Below are 17400 nucleotides of genomic sequence, written 5' to 3' on the forward strand. Positions count from 1 at the left end.
CAGGCAAGGGAAGCTATACAGGTAGGATGAATAGTGAAATTTCAGTGAAAGGGCAAGGGCAAGCTGCCCGAGCCTATTGAGAGTCAGAGAGATGCAATATTCAAAGTGCGCTGTACTCAACAATACAATAATAATTAAAGCGATAAAAACAGTAAAGATCACATTAAAAAAGTTAAGGGAGAGTAAGAGTGCCCTTCTGCCCCGTAACAATAAAAAAAAAAAAAGTCAAATAAAAAATGATTAAAAAATTATATTCGGTCGTCCCCTCAGTCACTGTGACCGCACGGCCGCGTCTCTATCCGCTTACATGCGGGAATGGAAGCCGTCCATTCAATCCTGCCTGGGAGAGACTAAACCGTAGACTAGTTTCTCTCACCAAAATGACGGTTGACCAAGTTGTGTTCAACTGTCTTCAGTTGCATTCACCTCAACCAGAAAAGTGCCTAAATCCTGACACACACGGGTCCTCTATGAGCTGACATGCAAATCATCCTTACAATTACATTAGTCTAATAAAGATAATAAACAATCATTGACAGTGTCATTGGGCATTGGACACAGACCATGTCCATCGAGGCTACATATGAGTGGTTGATATACATGGCAAATGATCAGCTGAACCTATATGAGGAGATTTGGGGACCTTACATTCTTGATTGTGCTTAAGTGGTTTTGAAAATAAACTACCAAGGCTCTGCTCTTTATTTAGGAAAGGCCCTTGCAGGTCAAGGGGAAGAGTCTTATGTTAGCAATTATTGAATATTCTTACTAATAGCACGTTGGTATGTGTTTGTGATTTTGTGATTTCCACTATTTACAACAGTTGGATACTCATACCTGATACTGTATGATGGCTCTTGCCTGTTAAATCCCTAATACAAGGTTTTGACATGACAAAGTCAGTTGGCCTGTTTTTTTAAAAAGTGACAATGTTTTCTTCTTGAATGGTGAGTTTGTGTGTGTCTGGTTCTGTTAATGGGTAAGTGTATGAATGTGAAAATGAGTCAATTATTGGCTGAATTGATGGAAAACTGCATGAGGGCACCAGATCAATCAATCAATCAATCAATCATTTGTTAAGCATGCTACTCACCCAATAGGGTCTCAAGGCGCTGGGGGGGCAGGTGGGGATGCTACTGCTCGAATAGCCAGGCCTTGAGAATTTTCCTGAAGGTCAGGAGGTCATGGGTCAGACATACGTTGACGGGGAGGGAGTTCCAGGTTTTGGCAGCGAGGTAGGAGAAGGCTCTGCCACCGGTTGTGGTATGGTGGACGCGTGGGACGGTGGCGAGGGCGAGGTTGGCGGAGCGGAGCTGGCGGGTGGGAACGTGGAAGCTGAGACGCTCATTGAGGTAGGCAGGGCTTGCATCGTGGAGAGCCTTGTGAGCGTGGATCAAGAGTTTGAACATGATCCTCTTGTTGACGGGAAGCCAGTGAAGGTCTCTGAGGTGGGCTGAGATATGTTTGTGGCGAGGGAGGTTAAGGATGAGGCGTGCGGAGGCGTTCTGAATGCGCTGAAGTTTCCTCTGGAGCTTGGCCGTTGTTCCTGCATGGAGTGCATTGCCGTAGTCTAGTCTACTGCTAACGAGGGCGTGGGTGACCGTTCTTCTGGTTTCGGTGGGGATCCATCTGAAGGTCTTGCGAAGCATGCGGAGAGTGTTGAAACATGAGGATGAGATGGCGTTGACTTGCTGGGTCATGGTGAGCGATGAGTCCAGTATGAAGCCAAGTTGGTCCGTGGGTGGTGGGAATTGGAGCAGCTCCTACTGTGGCAGGCCACCACGAGTCATCCCATGCTGATCTGTTGGAGCCGAGGAAGAGGATCTCAGTCTTGTCTGAGTTTAGTTTGAGGCAGCTTACCTCCATTCAGATGGCAATGGCGTGAAGTCCATTGTGGAGATTCGTCTTGGCGGGGTCCTTCGTGAGTGAGAGGATCAGTTGTGTGTCGTCCACGTAGGAGATGATGTTAAGGCCGTGGGCTCGAACTATGTTGGCGAGCGGCACCATGTAGATGTTAAAAAGGGTGGGGCTGAGAGAGAGGATCCTTGGGGTACTCCGCAGATGGTCTTGGTGGCTTTCGACGGAAACGGAGGGAGGCGGACACTCTGAGTTCTGCCGGAGAGGAAGGATGTGATCCAGTCTGGGCCTTGTGGCGGATTCCGGCGTCGTGGAGGCGTGTGCGAAGTGTGTGGTGGCAGACGGTATCGAAGGCTGCCGAGCGGTCAAGGAGGGTGAGGGCCACCGTTTCATCTTTGTCAAGCATGATCCTGATGTTGTTGGTAGTGGCGATGAGATCGGTCTCGGTGCTGTGGTTCTTGCGGAAGCCGAATTGCTTGATGTTGAGCAGGCTGTTGTCCTCCAGGAAGCGTGATAGTTGGCTGTTGACTATCTTATCGATGACTTTTGCTGGGAAGGGGAGGAGGGAGATGGGCTGATAATTCTTGAGGTCTTCGGGGTCTGTCTTGGGTTTTATGAGCAGGGCGTTGACTTCGGCATGTTTCCAGCTGTCCGGGAAGGTGGCGGTCTCAAAGGAGCTGTTGATGATGGTACGGAGTTGGGGGGACGATGATTTGGCTGGCTTTATTGAAGACATGGTGAGGGCAGGAATCAGCGGGTGATCTGGAGTGAATGGTGCTCATTGTTTTGGTGGTGTCCTTGTCGTTGGTGTGGGTCAAAGTCGCTCAGGAGGTTGGTGTGGTTGGGTGCGTTGGGGTTGGTGTTGGCAGCAGAGGTCGTGGGGATCGGGGCGGCGAAACTGCTGTGGATGTCCATGATCTTGAGGTGAAAAAAGGTGGAGAGGGAGTCGCAAAGGTCTTGCGAGCAGGGGAGGTTAACGGAGAAGGACTTGGGGTTGGTGAGTTCTTTGATGATGCTGAAGATGCTGTTGTGTGCGTTGTTGTCGATTCGCTCTTTGTAGAATGATCTTTTGGCTGTCTGGATGAGCTGGTGATGCTTGCGGATGGCAGTCTTGAGGGCGGCGTGGTTGCTCTGTGTTTGATCTTGGTTTTCCGGCAGTTCCACTTGGAGGCCTAAAGGTCGGCGGCGAACCAGGGTGCTTTCTTGCTGGTACGGCTGTTGGTTGGTTTCCTAAGTGGAGCGAGGGTGTTGGCGCAGTCGTCTAGCCATTGTTTGAGGTTGAGGGGGCGGTGTTGGGATCGCTGGTGTTGGGTGGTGGGGCGTGGGTGAGGGTGGAGATCAGTTAGTCCTTTGAGATCTTGTTCCAGCTGCAGCGAGGTGTCCGTTGCTGGTGGTGGTGAGCAGTGGATTTCTGGAAGGAGAAGTGGACACAGCGGTGGTCGATCCAGTGGAGTTCGGTGGTATGGGTAAAGGTGATGTGGCTGCTGATGGAGAAGATGGTGTCGAGTGTGTGGCCAGCCGAGTGGATGGGCATTGTGAAGAGTTGTTTGTTGGCGAGGTTGTCAATCAAGGCTGAGGAGTTGCTGTCGTTGGTGTTCTCTAGGTGAAAATTCAGGACGCCGAGGAGCATGTAGTCCATAGAGAGCGAGGGCGTGGGTGCTGATTGTGTAGGCGATGGCGTCACAGAACTGAGGTTTGGGGCCTGGAGGTTTGTAGACAGGGGTTCCTCTGAGGGTGGTGTTGGCGTTGACGTGAATCTGGAAGTGCAGGTGTGCGGCGGCATCAATGGTGTCGAGGGTGTTAGTTGAGATCCTGATGGTGCTTCTGTGGACTATGGCGATTCCTCCTCCTGGTTTGTTGGTGCGATCTCTGCGGGTAATCTTATAGCCTTCCGGGATGGCTATGGCAATGTCAGGGTCCAAGGAGGGGGTCATCCATGTTTCGGTGAGGAAGGCGATGTCTGGGGTGGTTGAAGTGAGAAGGTCCCAAAGTTGGACAGCGTGCTTGTGGACGGAGCGGGTGTTGAGGAGGATGCAGCTGAGGTGTTTTTTGTGGGTGGAGCTGTTGCGATGCTTGGTGGCATGAGTAGAGGTGAAGTTGCACATCCGGCAGGAGAAGGGTCCATGGGTGTGCTTCGGGGTGGCTAGGACGCAGGGGGTGGAGTGGCCAGGGTTGAGGGCGTGGAGTTTGTGGGCCATGTAGCAGTGTCTGGTGATGCGGGGGCGCACGGGGCAGGGGGACTGGAGCAGGGCGTGGTCCAGGCACAGATGGGCGCATGTGGGCTTGCCTCTGGTGTGGCTCTGGTGCACCAGTGGCATGGGGTGGCTAGGACGCAGGGGGTGGAGCAGCCAGGTTTGAGGACGTGGAGCAGCGAGGGTGGGGTGGGAGGCACGGACACAAACTGGAGGAGCTGCGCTGCGTGAGGGGTGAGCCCAGACCTTAAAAGCAGGTCAGGGGTCACTCTTTGCACTGTGCAGCAGCCGCCATTAAGAAGGGGAGGTGAGAGGGAGGAGCAGCTGGGAGGCGGGAGGTGAGGGCGAATGAGGGTGCGTGGGGCGGGCTGCAGGAATACAGCGGTGGGAAACGGACGGCTCAGAGGAGCCGAAAACGGGCGGGAGGGGGAGCACAAAGCAGCGCGGCGGAGAGATGGCTAAAAGCACACAAAATTTGGAACAAGCACAGAAATGGCAATAAAACAAAAAGAATACAAGCGGTAACAAGAATACACAAAGAGGCAATAAAACAAAAAGAATACGAACGGTAACAAGAAAAAACTCACATTAAATACGGACCCCACTAGACACCAGGGATAAGACGCAGGCGGGTGCCTGCTGGTGGTGGAGGGCCTTGAACTTACAGCAGCAGCGAGGGCGGGGTGGGAGGCACGGGCACAAACTGGAGGAGATGGTGAATGAGTGCAGAGATGGTTCGATGAATCACTTGTGTGAAATGTTTATGTAGAATGTGGCCATTGCCTGAGCAAGAACGCGGTTCCTCAATCTGTTAAATATGTTACAGAATGACATTTATAGTTTTACTTCCATCTAACTGGTAGTGCATGCAAATTAATTCCTACAATTTCTTTTAAATGTTGCCGTTCCAGGGTCAGCATTATGCAAAATGCAGGTGCCATCTTGCCATTAATGACAGGAGTTGCATTATGCCAGGATGGGCACTATGATACTAAATGTGGCCTCTGTAAGAAATTGGGTTACTGGTTGAGGGGTAGTGAAACCCTACTCAAGGCAGCAATCGCAGTCCTTGTCAGGGTGAAGAAACAAGCAAACCTCATATTAATCTATGCTCAACCCTATGGTAGCTTGGCACAGAGCAATCAGGCTTAAATTAGAGGCAATGTGTAAAGTAGTTGTGCAACACTTCAAACAGTAGTAGAATGAAAACTCTACAGAAAAAGAATCCCACACCAATCTAGAAAAATAGAGTAAATATTACTAAATAAAACAAGACCAAAATGACAAAAAGCAAATCAGTAGAACAGTAAAAATGCAATTTTAAAGATTTTGGTGAAAATAGCACCAAAATGCCTAACGGTTCACTCACAGCTACCACGTCAGGCAATAGAGGCATGGAGAAAGTCACAGGTTCAGGCAGACCATGATGGAGCACTGGTCAGATGCAGGGACCAGGTGTCCTGAAGAGAACCTTTGAATCCAGTGGGATCGAAATGCATCAACAATAGGGAGTGGCGGTGAGCGCTATTAAAGAAGATGAGGCCTTCATGGGGAATTCAAAGTACTGTCTTGAAATGCACATCATCTCTGATTGAGCTATCACAGAGACCTATAATAAGCGCCTCCACACAATTTTGCTTTCTAAGGTGGAACCAAAACATTTGTGAAGAAAAATGTAAATTGGTAATTTTAGCTTTCAAGTAGATGTGTTATTGTTTTTTTTTCATTTGTATTATTGTCATGTGTTTTTGATGTAAGCAATGCTTGTGTGTTGCCAATTATTTACATGAAGTAATTGCTCAGTTCTGGTTTTGTCTTTCTTTTTGCAACACATATTTTTCAAATAATATTAAAATTGCTTTTTTTGATAAATGTTATGAATTGATGTAAGTGAGAGGTAATTGGTTTTGCCTTCTTATTGTGAATAATAATTATTTTCAAGTACTTCACAGTGTTGGCTTTTGTTTCCTTTTGGTTATTTTATTGGCCTATCCTTGCTGTTTTAGGGGCCGTACACCTTTTCTATTAAAGTAACTTTCTAAAAATGGCTTTTTCAGAATTATAATTTCTGATCTGACTTTACCATAAGAGATGATTTATCATCACAGTTCCAAAGACACCAAACATGAACTGGTTATCTGTTCCCCTTTCAAAATTACAACTACCTATATGTAAAAAGGTAACTCCAGTGTTATCCTATGGAAAAGGTAGGTCTTACAGTAGTGAAGCACAAAGAGTTTTTCATGACCAGGACATGTAAAACTTAAAATGACATGTCCTCATTCTTAACACATTGCACCCTAACCCGTGGGCTGCAATTGCAGGCCTTAGGCATGTTTAAAAGGATCCTGAAGTGGTTTTGGGTACATGCAGTACTATGTACCTAGGGATTTATAAGTAAATTAGATACACCAATTGGGGATAAGCCAATATTTTCATGTTTTTAGGCAGTGGTTCCCAACCTTTTGATTTCTGTGGACCCCCAATTTAACATTAACGGAACCCAGGGACCCCCACTGAATCATCATGGGAATCCGGGGACCCCCGCCTGAGTCATTACTGGAAGCCGGGGACCTAATTTTCAATATTTGTTAATACTTTTTAATTTTCTAGGCTCTCGCGGACCCCCTGAGATGGCTTCGCGGACCCCTGGGGTCCCCGGACCACAGGTTGGGAACCACTGTTTTAAGGAGTTAGCAAATACACGCTAGGAGTCGTAAACACTGGTAAAGTTCACAAGGTCCTGAGGCCAGCAGAAACATTATCAGCAGAAAAATGGTAGGCAAAATGTTTGGGGTTGGCCACCCTAATGCTGATAGGTCTAACAGTCACAATATATCAGTATTTACCCAAAACTATTCCAGGACCAACATTAGCTGGATATGCATACTTTCATGTCATCCACCTTATGCCAAAAATGATTACCATTATGGAGCCCCATCATTAAGTGGTGTGTATATTTGTATTTGATATTTAAAGGAAAATTATTTCTGAACCACCTTTAAACCTTCTTAAGGTCCCATAGTAGGGAATATACAATAGCTCCACTTCAGCGACTCATTCTATAAGCGGACTGACTCTAAGGTTCTCATTAAGGTCTGATTAACTTTAGGGTGTAGGACTCTAGCCCATCCTCACAATGTGTCATCTCCAATTACATTAAGGGTGTGGGCCTCATCCCATCCTGACAACGTGTTTCAGGGACAGAGGAGTTTGGGCAGAATGTTGTCATTTGGTTGTACTAAAGGCCATGCCAATGCTGTACCTCCTTTCACAGGTTTCATGTACGAGAAATAAATTCTTGATTATCAGCACTTTTGGCTCTGGCATTGACTAAAAGAGACTCTTAAACTGAGTCAGTTTAAAGATATACATCCAGAAAAAGGCAGCATTTTTTTATTCTTATTTGCACTTTTATTTCATTAGCTAGGTGATTGCTGTTGAATCTCCTTCCAGTGTTGTTGAGTTTTCTCTAGCAGTAGATTACGATACTGATAGGATAAAAGCAATCTCCCAGTAGCAGAAAGTTATACCAGGGAGAGGCAAAAGATCACCTTTAGAAAGGCCACTTCTGACTCAGTAGGAGCTTTTTATTTCTGATTCGAGGGTGCTACTCTTTACTGTAACTCCTCAAATGAATTGGTCAATCCAAAACCTGTTGTGGTCCCAGGTTCTCTAGAATGATGCAGACTAGTGATATGCAATTGCCCTGGATAAGCTGAGGCTGAAACGTTTCTTAGTTTTAAGTTGCTATTCGTGGGAAGGAAATTGGTAGCCTCTAAATGGGTTAAATGTTCATACATCAAGAAACTTGAGGGCAGTGGTTTTGCTGGTAAGGTTAGTGAGTAGCTCATGAGGAAAGCAATAATATGTTTAGGAATTTATTTTTCTGTAATTATTGCACTTAGATAAAATCTTCTGCTCAGCAATTTTTAGCCTTGCATCTTCTGAGTTCCTTTCTTCCCCTACAGAGTGTGGATGGTGGCTTTTGGAAAGCATGAGAGGTAACACATGATTCTGCCCACAGGCAATGTCTGATCTTCTTGCATGTTTATTTATGTTATGTAAAGTGCACTATCACCCATCTTGAAAGACTTTATTCAAAGTCTGTCCTCTCTGATTTTCCCAAGCAGGTTTCCAATTTTCTGCTCTATATCTCCATTTGGGCTAGGCGACCTCTAAACAAATTATGGTTGTTCTCTAATGAAACAGAGAAATGTGTGGGATGGGTATCGGTTCCTATAGGTTGCTCGTGCCATTTTTAAGCAGTCTTCCCATTGGCTGTAAGAGGACACGCCTCTGCTCCATCAAGTTATTTCCTTGCATTGACTGGTATGACTTCATGAGGACTTTACAATAGGCAATGCTAGCGATATTTCTCAGGGTCTTCTGGCTATCTTGTTCAACTGCATCTTTTTCTTGATTTGATCTCCTGCATTGTTGGTTCACAGTACATCTTGCTGGTGAGGCAATGCAGGTGGAAAGGGGCTCTGTGATTCACCATTAAGTGAGATGCCTCTAGGGAATGGATCACATTTTCTTGACACCTGCAATAATTTCTCAGATTGTCCTTTTAACATCCTAGTGATCAGACACTACAGGTGTTTGCTAGCACAAGGGATGAATGATCCAGAGTGCAACACAATTGTGGTGAAGCACAACAGGGCCTGTGTGGAGCCTCCATTTTATATTGCACACTTTATCTTGCCATCATTTTCTGATGGTGATCTATTTACATGGTCTTACACTCATGCGATAAAGTACTGGGAAGACATTGTACATGCAGCCTTTTCCTTGTAAGTGATGCTGCCATGCAGTCTGTACAGTCTGTCCAAGACTAGGGACACAGGGCACAATTCCCTTACATCATGATTGTCCGTAGGATACAACTCTGTATTTCAGACATATCATCACATCGGCTCTGCACCTCTGACACAATGCTATCAAAGCAGTGCTTTTATTATTAAAACTGCCTGTGTGCTACATTTAACAGAGAAGCATTTCTGCTGGGATTATCCTGACACGCTGCGCACTGAGACCATGATGCAGCCCTGCAGACTCTGACCTCTATCCTGCAGGGGACGATAGCCTGCACTTCACCAGACCGACTTCCTGGCTTTCCAGTACATCTTACACAGGTATGGGTGATAAGGTTATCCCAACTGATTTGGCAGAGGGTACTCTCTCTGTGCTCTTGACAATGTGGTTATAACACAAAGGAGGGCAACAATGCCGAAACATTATCATGATTGAACTGTTTATCTTTTTCACTATTGTTATAATTCTGCTTACCATGCTTTGTTTCATCCGCCTAATAATCACAGCTCGTGCTCTCTATGGAAATATATGATTGTTGCAATAAATGCTTTGAAAATATATTTTCATACCTTTCTTGTGTCTTTCCTTCGGCATGCAAAGTGACAACAAAAAAAAAGATCTATTTCCACAATTTCTTTGGGAATTTAAATAGTCCTGTTCGCGATTGCAGATACTATCTGGTACCCTAGTGACCTAGCTAGGAGTTGTGTCAAACTTTCCTGACAATATAACTGAAATGAGTCTCTATATCCTGACATTTATGTTGCCCTGATACACAGTCCTACTTAATTTGTAGGAACCTTTTAACACAATAGTCTAGATTGATTTTGCAGCCTTATATGACAAAAAAATCGGGCTTGGAAGTCTTTTTTTAGGTTCATTATGTTAATTCTTTGCCTGAAATGTTTTCTTTCAGATCTGAGGGTGTACAGTGAATGGTTCAATGCTTTTAGGAGAATGTGTGTTTGGCTATTTCTAGATTCTTGTATCGTATAAAGGAGATATTTTGATGCTGAAAGCATGAAGTTTAAGTATGGACATTTCAGAGACAGAGACTTCAGTTTCTGAGAATTCTTTAATGTTATATTCAGTTTCCCGATAGTGATAGGACTGAGGTCTCAGGTTCCCCTATGTAGTGAGGCCAGCATAAGAAGTCTTTGCTTACAAGCTTGCCATGCAAGGCATTAGCTGTTGCATGTTCCTGGACTGGTGGTTTTGATTTGGTTAGTAGTGGAGAAAGAAACAAAGATCTGATGCTCTGGTATATTCTTAATAAAGTAAGGCCTGGAAAGGGGATGACAGGGTAATGCCCAGATTATTTTGTGGTAATCTTTGAATGTAGAGCCAAGTATGTTGGTTCTAGCCATTTATTATCAACAATTCTACATGGCATTAGAAGTGAAAGTATTTTTTTGCCATAATCAGATAAATACATTGAGAACAGTAATACTGCACCTCTGCAATAAATCACGAGATTAATGCAAAGTGGCTTTGCATGGCCTTGTAGATATGGGCCTGCACAATGCGCCGCCAGTGTATCATAAAAAGTGACGCACCAGAGACACACAGGGCTGGTAAAGAAGCCCCTACATCTATAGAGGTGAGATGAGGCGTCCATAGGAAACTGCCCACTGAGCAGCACTGCAGGGCAGGAGAAAAGCAAGGCAGTTTACCGACTGGTTGACCGCAATATGGTGACCCTACGACTGGACAGTGTGGCACTTGGTCAGATCTATGCCACCGAAGAGCAGGTTTCCCAGGCGACATATGCTGTAGCCTTTTCACAACAGGTGTGAGGTGCAGAGGAATTACGGGCACCTGAAACCACTGATTCACATTTAGCAGAAGGTGGGTACATGCTGCAGGAACATAATAACAAGGCGCAGGCACCAAGGGTGTCTAAAAGTGCTATATTGCCCCCAAACTACACTAGTTCCATGGATCAGTAATGTTTACCCACTCCTGTACATCCTGATACCACACCCAGATATGTCACCTAATTCAAGGGAGAATGTCACAGAATGAGAAAACTTTGTTTCCGAATACAAGCAATGTGCCAATGTTTTGTTTGAGTCTCAGGGATATTACTTTGCAAAACACGTCCATTTCTGCTACGGCTTCAACTCCCCGTTTAGATAAGAAGACCAAATGCATACTTTGCAGTTGTTTAGAACTCAGCCCCTGTTTTTTGGACTGCTTGACTTGTTGCTTGAAGCCTTGCCGGTTCACACGCCCTGTGGATGATAAATAAACTAAACATGACTTTCTTTGGCAGCACAAAGCAGTTAGTTCCTAACAGCCCTTCTCTTATTGGGTTGAGGCAGATAACATACGTCTTAATCTTTTACAAGCCTTTTTTCTTGGTTTCTAAATTTGTTTGCAGACACACCTTTGATTCCTGCGCTCCTTGTTCAAATGGTACAGAGGACTTTTCGTTCTTCAAGACAGGCGCCGGAGGAGGGAGCTGGCGCAGAAACGCCATGGCACAAGACCCAGCATGGCCGGCTACCACGTGAGTAGACAGGGGTGAATGTCTAGGAATTCACTCTGCGAAAATACCTTGAAAGTGAATTAATAACACTTAAAGTCGGTAACGATGTGAAGCAATGGGAAGACTGACTTTCACAGTGCTTACGAAGCAAAACTCAAAAGAAGAGCGACCAACCAATAAGTAGTATATGGTCAACAATTCATGAACAATTTTTAATTGGGGTGTATCTTTTTATAGTTACGTTAACTCTACACGCTCTGCGAACTAAAAAAGGGATTTTCGCTTTCGGCTATAAACTAAAACCGTGCATTAAGCACAGAAGTCTTGTTATCACCTACACGGTCTATACATTGTTTTTTGACAAACCAGTTTACGATCTTCAGAGCAGAATATGTTCATATTATCTACTTGAATGGCGTTGCTTATTGGGTGCTGCTGAATTTCACTATGGGCTTTTGTACATTGATGATGTGTACTGTTGGTATCTGCTCGGTATACACTCTTAAGCAAGTATCGTACTGATGTAGGCAATAGATAGTTCTAGGTTGAGCCCAGCTTTTGTGAAATGTACAGGAGAAGGTCTTCTGTAATGTCGGATCCTTTCACCGTTTGCTTTAACTTTCGTGTGCCTCGGTGTGTTTTATTGGAATGTATACAATTGTTTCCAGGTGTATCCTCATATATGTCAGCTAAAAACGTTTGTAAAGGAGGGAAGACGTGCTCTTAGGACAAGTACTATTTCTTTCAGTGCATTTCTTTCATTTCTCAACTCAGTTTTCCATTAAGAAGTTCAAAAACCAAAATATGATCATTGCTGATCAATGAGTCACATTCAGGCAAGCTACTTCAGCAGATTCTGCAGTCACTCACCATTCTAATGTTGATAAAATGAGCACTGTTGAGAACATTCACTTTGCAAAATGAATTATTTTAGCGTGCAGATATTGTTAGTTGCCACTTTCTAAATTTCCTTGGGCTTCAAGGTGTATTTTAAAGCACACTGAAGAAGCGCTGATTTAATGAGATATTTAACAAATTAATAAAAGTTATATACATGGACACTGTGATGCTGCACTATTCTCCCAGTTGTGAAACTCTCTGGCAGGCTACTGGTACGATAACTCAGTAAGCTAATCATTCATCACTTGAACAAAGTGGTGATCAGCAGGCTATAATGTAAAGTCTGGCAAGTCAGCTAAGATGAGCATCATATATTGTGTATTAGTGACATATATTGAGAAGTACACAAAAAAGTGATGGGCAGAATGCTTGCCTTAATCTCAGCCACTGGTGATTGCTAAGGAAGCATCCCAGTCTATCGTTATTTTGCACACCATGTCACCATAGTTTGGACCCAGCCATATGCAAAACAGTCTTGACCCTGCTCCAGTACAAACAGTCCAGCACAAACTGCCAAGCCAGTCCCTCCCGGAGCAAGAACACAAGCAATCCGAGACTAGTTTTGCCCTGACTGGGGCTCTTCAATCAGGTGTAGCTATGTTCCAATGGCACAGTTATGTGGGACCCATATCCAACCATATCCAAAACACTGGCATCGCAGCTCGGGCTGGACTGTTCCATTTGTAGCAGGGTCAAGACTGATTTGCAAAAGGAAAGGTCCAACCTGAGGTGGTGTGGTGGACAAAAGAACACTGACTTGAAATGCTACCCCAAGCGATAGTCATTAGTTAGACTTACTGCAAGCATGTCTCCCATCACTTTTTGTGTATTATTTGTTATATACAGCCCATGGAACAGCATATACAAAAAAAGTTATTGTTACATTCAGCTCGTTCACAAATGCTACTGCCAGTAATGTGGGAAAACAGGTGCAAGACCCCTTACGGTGGATGTCAGGCACCATAGTTCAATTTAGAGGGTGCACTGAATTGTTATCAGTATGGCCCTGTAGTGCAGTCAAGTTCTGATTCCTTTCCTCCCAAGGAGGATAGCTATAAGAAATGATATGGGTGAGGGAAGGATTCAAGGAAGTGAAATATGTCAGGGATTTATGCCCTATGGCTTTTCCAGACACTGAGAAGCCCAAATAGGGAAGCCACTGCATGAAGCCTTCATATGCTTAACAAAGGACTATCACACGATCTGTGTTTATTGATAATGTGTAAAACATCTTGGGCCAGATGAACATGGATGCAATTTTGTACTACCTAAACAGCAACTTCAAAAAAATTGCTATTTAGGAAATACAAAATACTATGTACCAATATACCGATTTCTTAACAGTGATTCCTACAAGTAGGAATAGCTATTAGGAAATCACAAATAAGAAATCCCATGCCATTTGTGACAACAGGCCAGTTTTGCATTTCCCAAATAGCGATTTCCTACTGGGAAATTGCTATTTTGGAAATGCGAAACCAAAGATGGCTATGGGCAAAAGGCCCCCCGAAATGCACCCCGAAAATAGTGGTGCATATGTAGAGTGCGCATATATGCCTAAGGGGCATGTGTGTGTTCTACTGCACTTTGCGGATGGTTACCATCGACTTATCTACTTGAAGTAGATGGTAGTTGCAGTTCCTAAATGTCCAAGTTGCATTTAGGAAATGCTTTGTACATCTGAATAGGAATCTCAAGTAAGTAGTCCCTATTTCCAACTTCCTATTCAGAGGATCGCAAATTGCAATTTGAACTGGCTAGAAATCACAATTTGCGATTCCCTAAAGGGCTTTGTACATCTGAAAAGCCCATTTTGCATTTCTTAATGGCCCGAAATAGTGATTCGGACCGTCAAGAAATGCAAAATGGCTTTGTACATCTAGTGCTTTTGGCAAACCTTGTGCTCAATACAATGCAACACAATCCAATCCAATCCATGAGTTCCATCTGTTTATGACTGAGTTTAGGGCAGGCGCCTGAGTTTTAAATCACTGTACTCTCTTTTGAGATGCCTGCAGCTTTTATCACCAGACCCTACAGAGATTTCATGGTCACTTCATTTCAGCACTGACATTACTTAGGACGATCACAGTGTCAGTGCCATCGCTGAATTTTCACAAGCCATCGGCGTCATTTAGGGGTCTCCAGCATAGCAGTTGCAACCCCTGGTATCCCTCTTCTGACCGCTGGCACCATCCTTGCTACCCCCTAGCCTCTGCATTTGCCCAGGATAAAACAAGCAGTAACATTGAACACATCGAAAAGCTGCTTTTTCTCCATTCACAGAAGGCTGCTACGAGGCACATGTGTTTTGAAACAAAATGTTGAAACAGTTATTGTTTTCTTCTTTATACTCCGGCCTTCCTTTTAGGACAAAGGTGGGGGGCATATTTCGAATGGGCTAAATAGACACATTTCATGAGAAAGGAACTTAGAGTGGAAGATCCCTGAGAAGAACAGCCAGTTCCTGAGAGAAATGTTACAATCAAGAACAACTCATATTGAGAGTAATGGCTGCCTCCTTCCCCAAACCCTCACCCAGGGGCTGCAAGAGTTATGCAGAATGAATAGTGCCTGGAACTTCTTGTTTGTGGTCCTTCGAACATGCTGCTGGCACCTCCACTCATCCAGAACAGGATGCTGAAAGACCGACAGTTCAGTCATCCTGCTTAATCCTGTTACCCTCTCTCGTTGTTTAGAGAACCGTTACTTCCACCAGCAAAGAAGCTGACACCCTGAGACCTCTCACAGGCATCGCAGCACTATAGAGCCCTCAACATCTGTAAGCGTCAGGTGAGAGTGGAAGAGAACTGCAGATGACACTTCCTAATGTTGTTCCCTTAGCTCTCAAAGTATTCCAGGTCAGGCATAGGAGCTCATTCAGTCTAAGTTTAACTTTGTATTCTGCTACTTGTAGTCCTGCAGAATAAGCTCTCACATTGCATCTCTTTCCTCACTTATATCTTACAATGCTACCGCTGGACAAATATTTCAATGGAGCTCCTATAATGTACCTCCGTCCTCGTGTTTCATGTAGTGCTATCCCAGGATGAAGACCTCCTCAGAGACCTTTACCCTCAGTTGCACTATCCCTTTCGGAATTCCACAGAGCTCTTGTGATGTAGCTCTACTCTGGCCCGCACTACAAACAGCTATCCCGTGAAGAGTTGAACAAGCTCTCATAATGTCTGTCTGCCGTCACTTGTATCCTGTATTGCTACTCCAATGCGATTTCCAAGGAGCTCCTTTAACACAGATCTACTTTGCCCTAAACCAATAAGACCTACTCTAGTAGGTTTTCTACACAGTTCTCATAGGGTATTGCTCCCCGTGTTTTCACCAAGCACTACTATCCTAGTAAGATTTCCACAGAGCACTTGCAATGCATTTTTACCCTGACTGCACCACATGCTGCTGTCCCAGTAAGGCTCTAAAGCACCCTCACACTGCAGCGTGTCCCTCCCCTAGCTTGCACCATGTGTTGTTTTACCAGTATGACTCACACAGAGCACCTGCAATGCAGCTTTCCTCTGACCTTTACAATGCATAAGATTTCCATAAAGCTCCTGCAGTCCATCCTTATCGCTAGTTCCACCCTGTATTACTATCCAAGTAAGAATTTCACAGGGCTTTGGCAATACAATTGTAACCTGACTTACACCACGCACCATTGTCCCACTACTAAGACTTCCAGTGATCGTTTACAGACTAATACCTCAGCTGGTCATGCACCCCTACAAGAATAAACTTGAAGGTAGAACACCTCCTCTCATCTGGCACAATTATGAAATTCCATCTAGTCAGACATGAAATATTCTAGATCATTTGGAATTCAGAAAATAGTTCACGCTTGGCTCTTCCCAAATCAATGATGCGTTATCACACTGACCAATAAAGATAGCCCTTCACCGACATAGGTGGAGAATGGCTATCAGATTAATCAGTTGAAAGAGTACGGTTACATGTGACATTGACCTATTTATGGTGGTTTAATCTAAGATGTTTTAGTGCTTCACAGTACATGGTAAATAAATAAATAAATAGAACACAATTCCTTTTTTACACACGGTTATTGCCTACAAACTGCCTTAAAACAGCTGCAACACACTTGAAGTACTTAAGGAAGGTTACTAACTTTATTATTTTCAAATCATGACCGAGGGCACCTAACAGCTTGCTACCTCAATGTTCTTCTCATTGTGTACCTCTGATCCCTCTGTTGATAGAAAGATTTGAACCAGAATTGTATCAGCTATATCCTGGCCAAAATAAATAACATATCTGCAGACATTTGTAGCGGTGCACCTTTCCGCATACACTTGTAGTGCCCCACTGTCCATGTGTAGTAAGCACCTTAAACATCACACACTTTCAAAGGCGAGCTAGGAGAGTGAGGAGGCCTTGTTTTGCTTCTGACAGTGGGCAGAGTTAGGGCTTGATTTAGAGGTAAATCACCATGGAAAAAAAACCACCTGGAGGAAGTGACAAAAACAGGGCAATCAAATCTACTTGAACAACATAGTATCCCTAAGGTGAATAAACTTCTGACCAAAAGATCCCCATACCCCACACTAGTACGTTCACCAGGAGCCTGAGAAGTCTCCACTACCCAACCACGTACAAACCAGATCCAGGTTCTTCTATCCCCAAGGGAATTTAGAAAGTCGCCAGAGGCAACCAAGGTAATATCTCAGCACTGTATAAAACTCTCTAAAAGTACATTAACAAAATTGTATTTGTGAGACCGTAGTCATATGTTCCATGTTATTAAAGAAGAAAGCATCTAGCACTCTCTATCCCATCTTTTCCTTTTACATCCTTGACTTTGCCATGCACTGATCCCTCCCTACTTTTGTATTCTCTCTTTCCCCAAATTTCACTTACAACTGTCCTCACTTTACTCTCTACATTGTATTCTCTCACTCGCTTTACTCACTCCATCTTTCCTCCTTTCTCCCTCTTTTATTTCCTGTCTTCCCTCAATCAATCACTTTTTTCATTTCTTTCTCTCAGCACCTGTTTCACTAGCTCTCCTTCCTCCCGCATCTGGCTTCTCACTCTTCTGTCCCTTTTACTTAGTTTGCCTTTCTCCTCTTCTCTTTTGTCTTTCTTCTGCCTCTTCAACCCCTCCTTTCTCCTTTT

At 44.4% G+C, this 17400-nt stretch overlaps 1 protein-coding gene across 2 annotated transcripts in view; it reads left to right on the forward strand.

Annotated features, from left to right (window-relative positions):
- The first annotated feature begins 11301 nt into the window (after positions 1–11301).
- LOC138284003 (stimulated by retinoic acid gene 6 protein-like) overlaps positions 11302–17400 on the forward strand; it is a 489916-nt gene continuing 483817 nt past the window's right edge. For both annotated transcript variants that reach the window (XM_069222338.1, XM_069222339.1), the window contains exon 1: positions 11302–11379. In XM_069222338.1, coding sequence (XP_069078439.1) covers positions 11348–11379 — 32 coding nt within the window. In that variant the 5' untranslated portion in view covers positions 11302–11347. The remainder of the gene's footprint in view (positions 11380–17400) is intronic.

This window comes from Pleurodeles waltl, chromosome 3_1, assembly GCF_031143425.1.
Source record: "Pleurodeles waltl isolate 20211129_DDA chromosome 3_1, aPleWal1.hap1.20221129, whole genome shotgun sequence".
Classification (NCBI taxonomy): Eukaryota; Metazoa; Chordata; class Amphibia; order Caudata; family Salamandridae; genus Pleurodeles; species Pleurodeles waltl.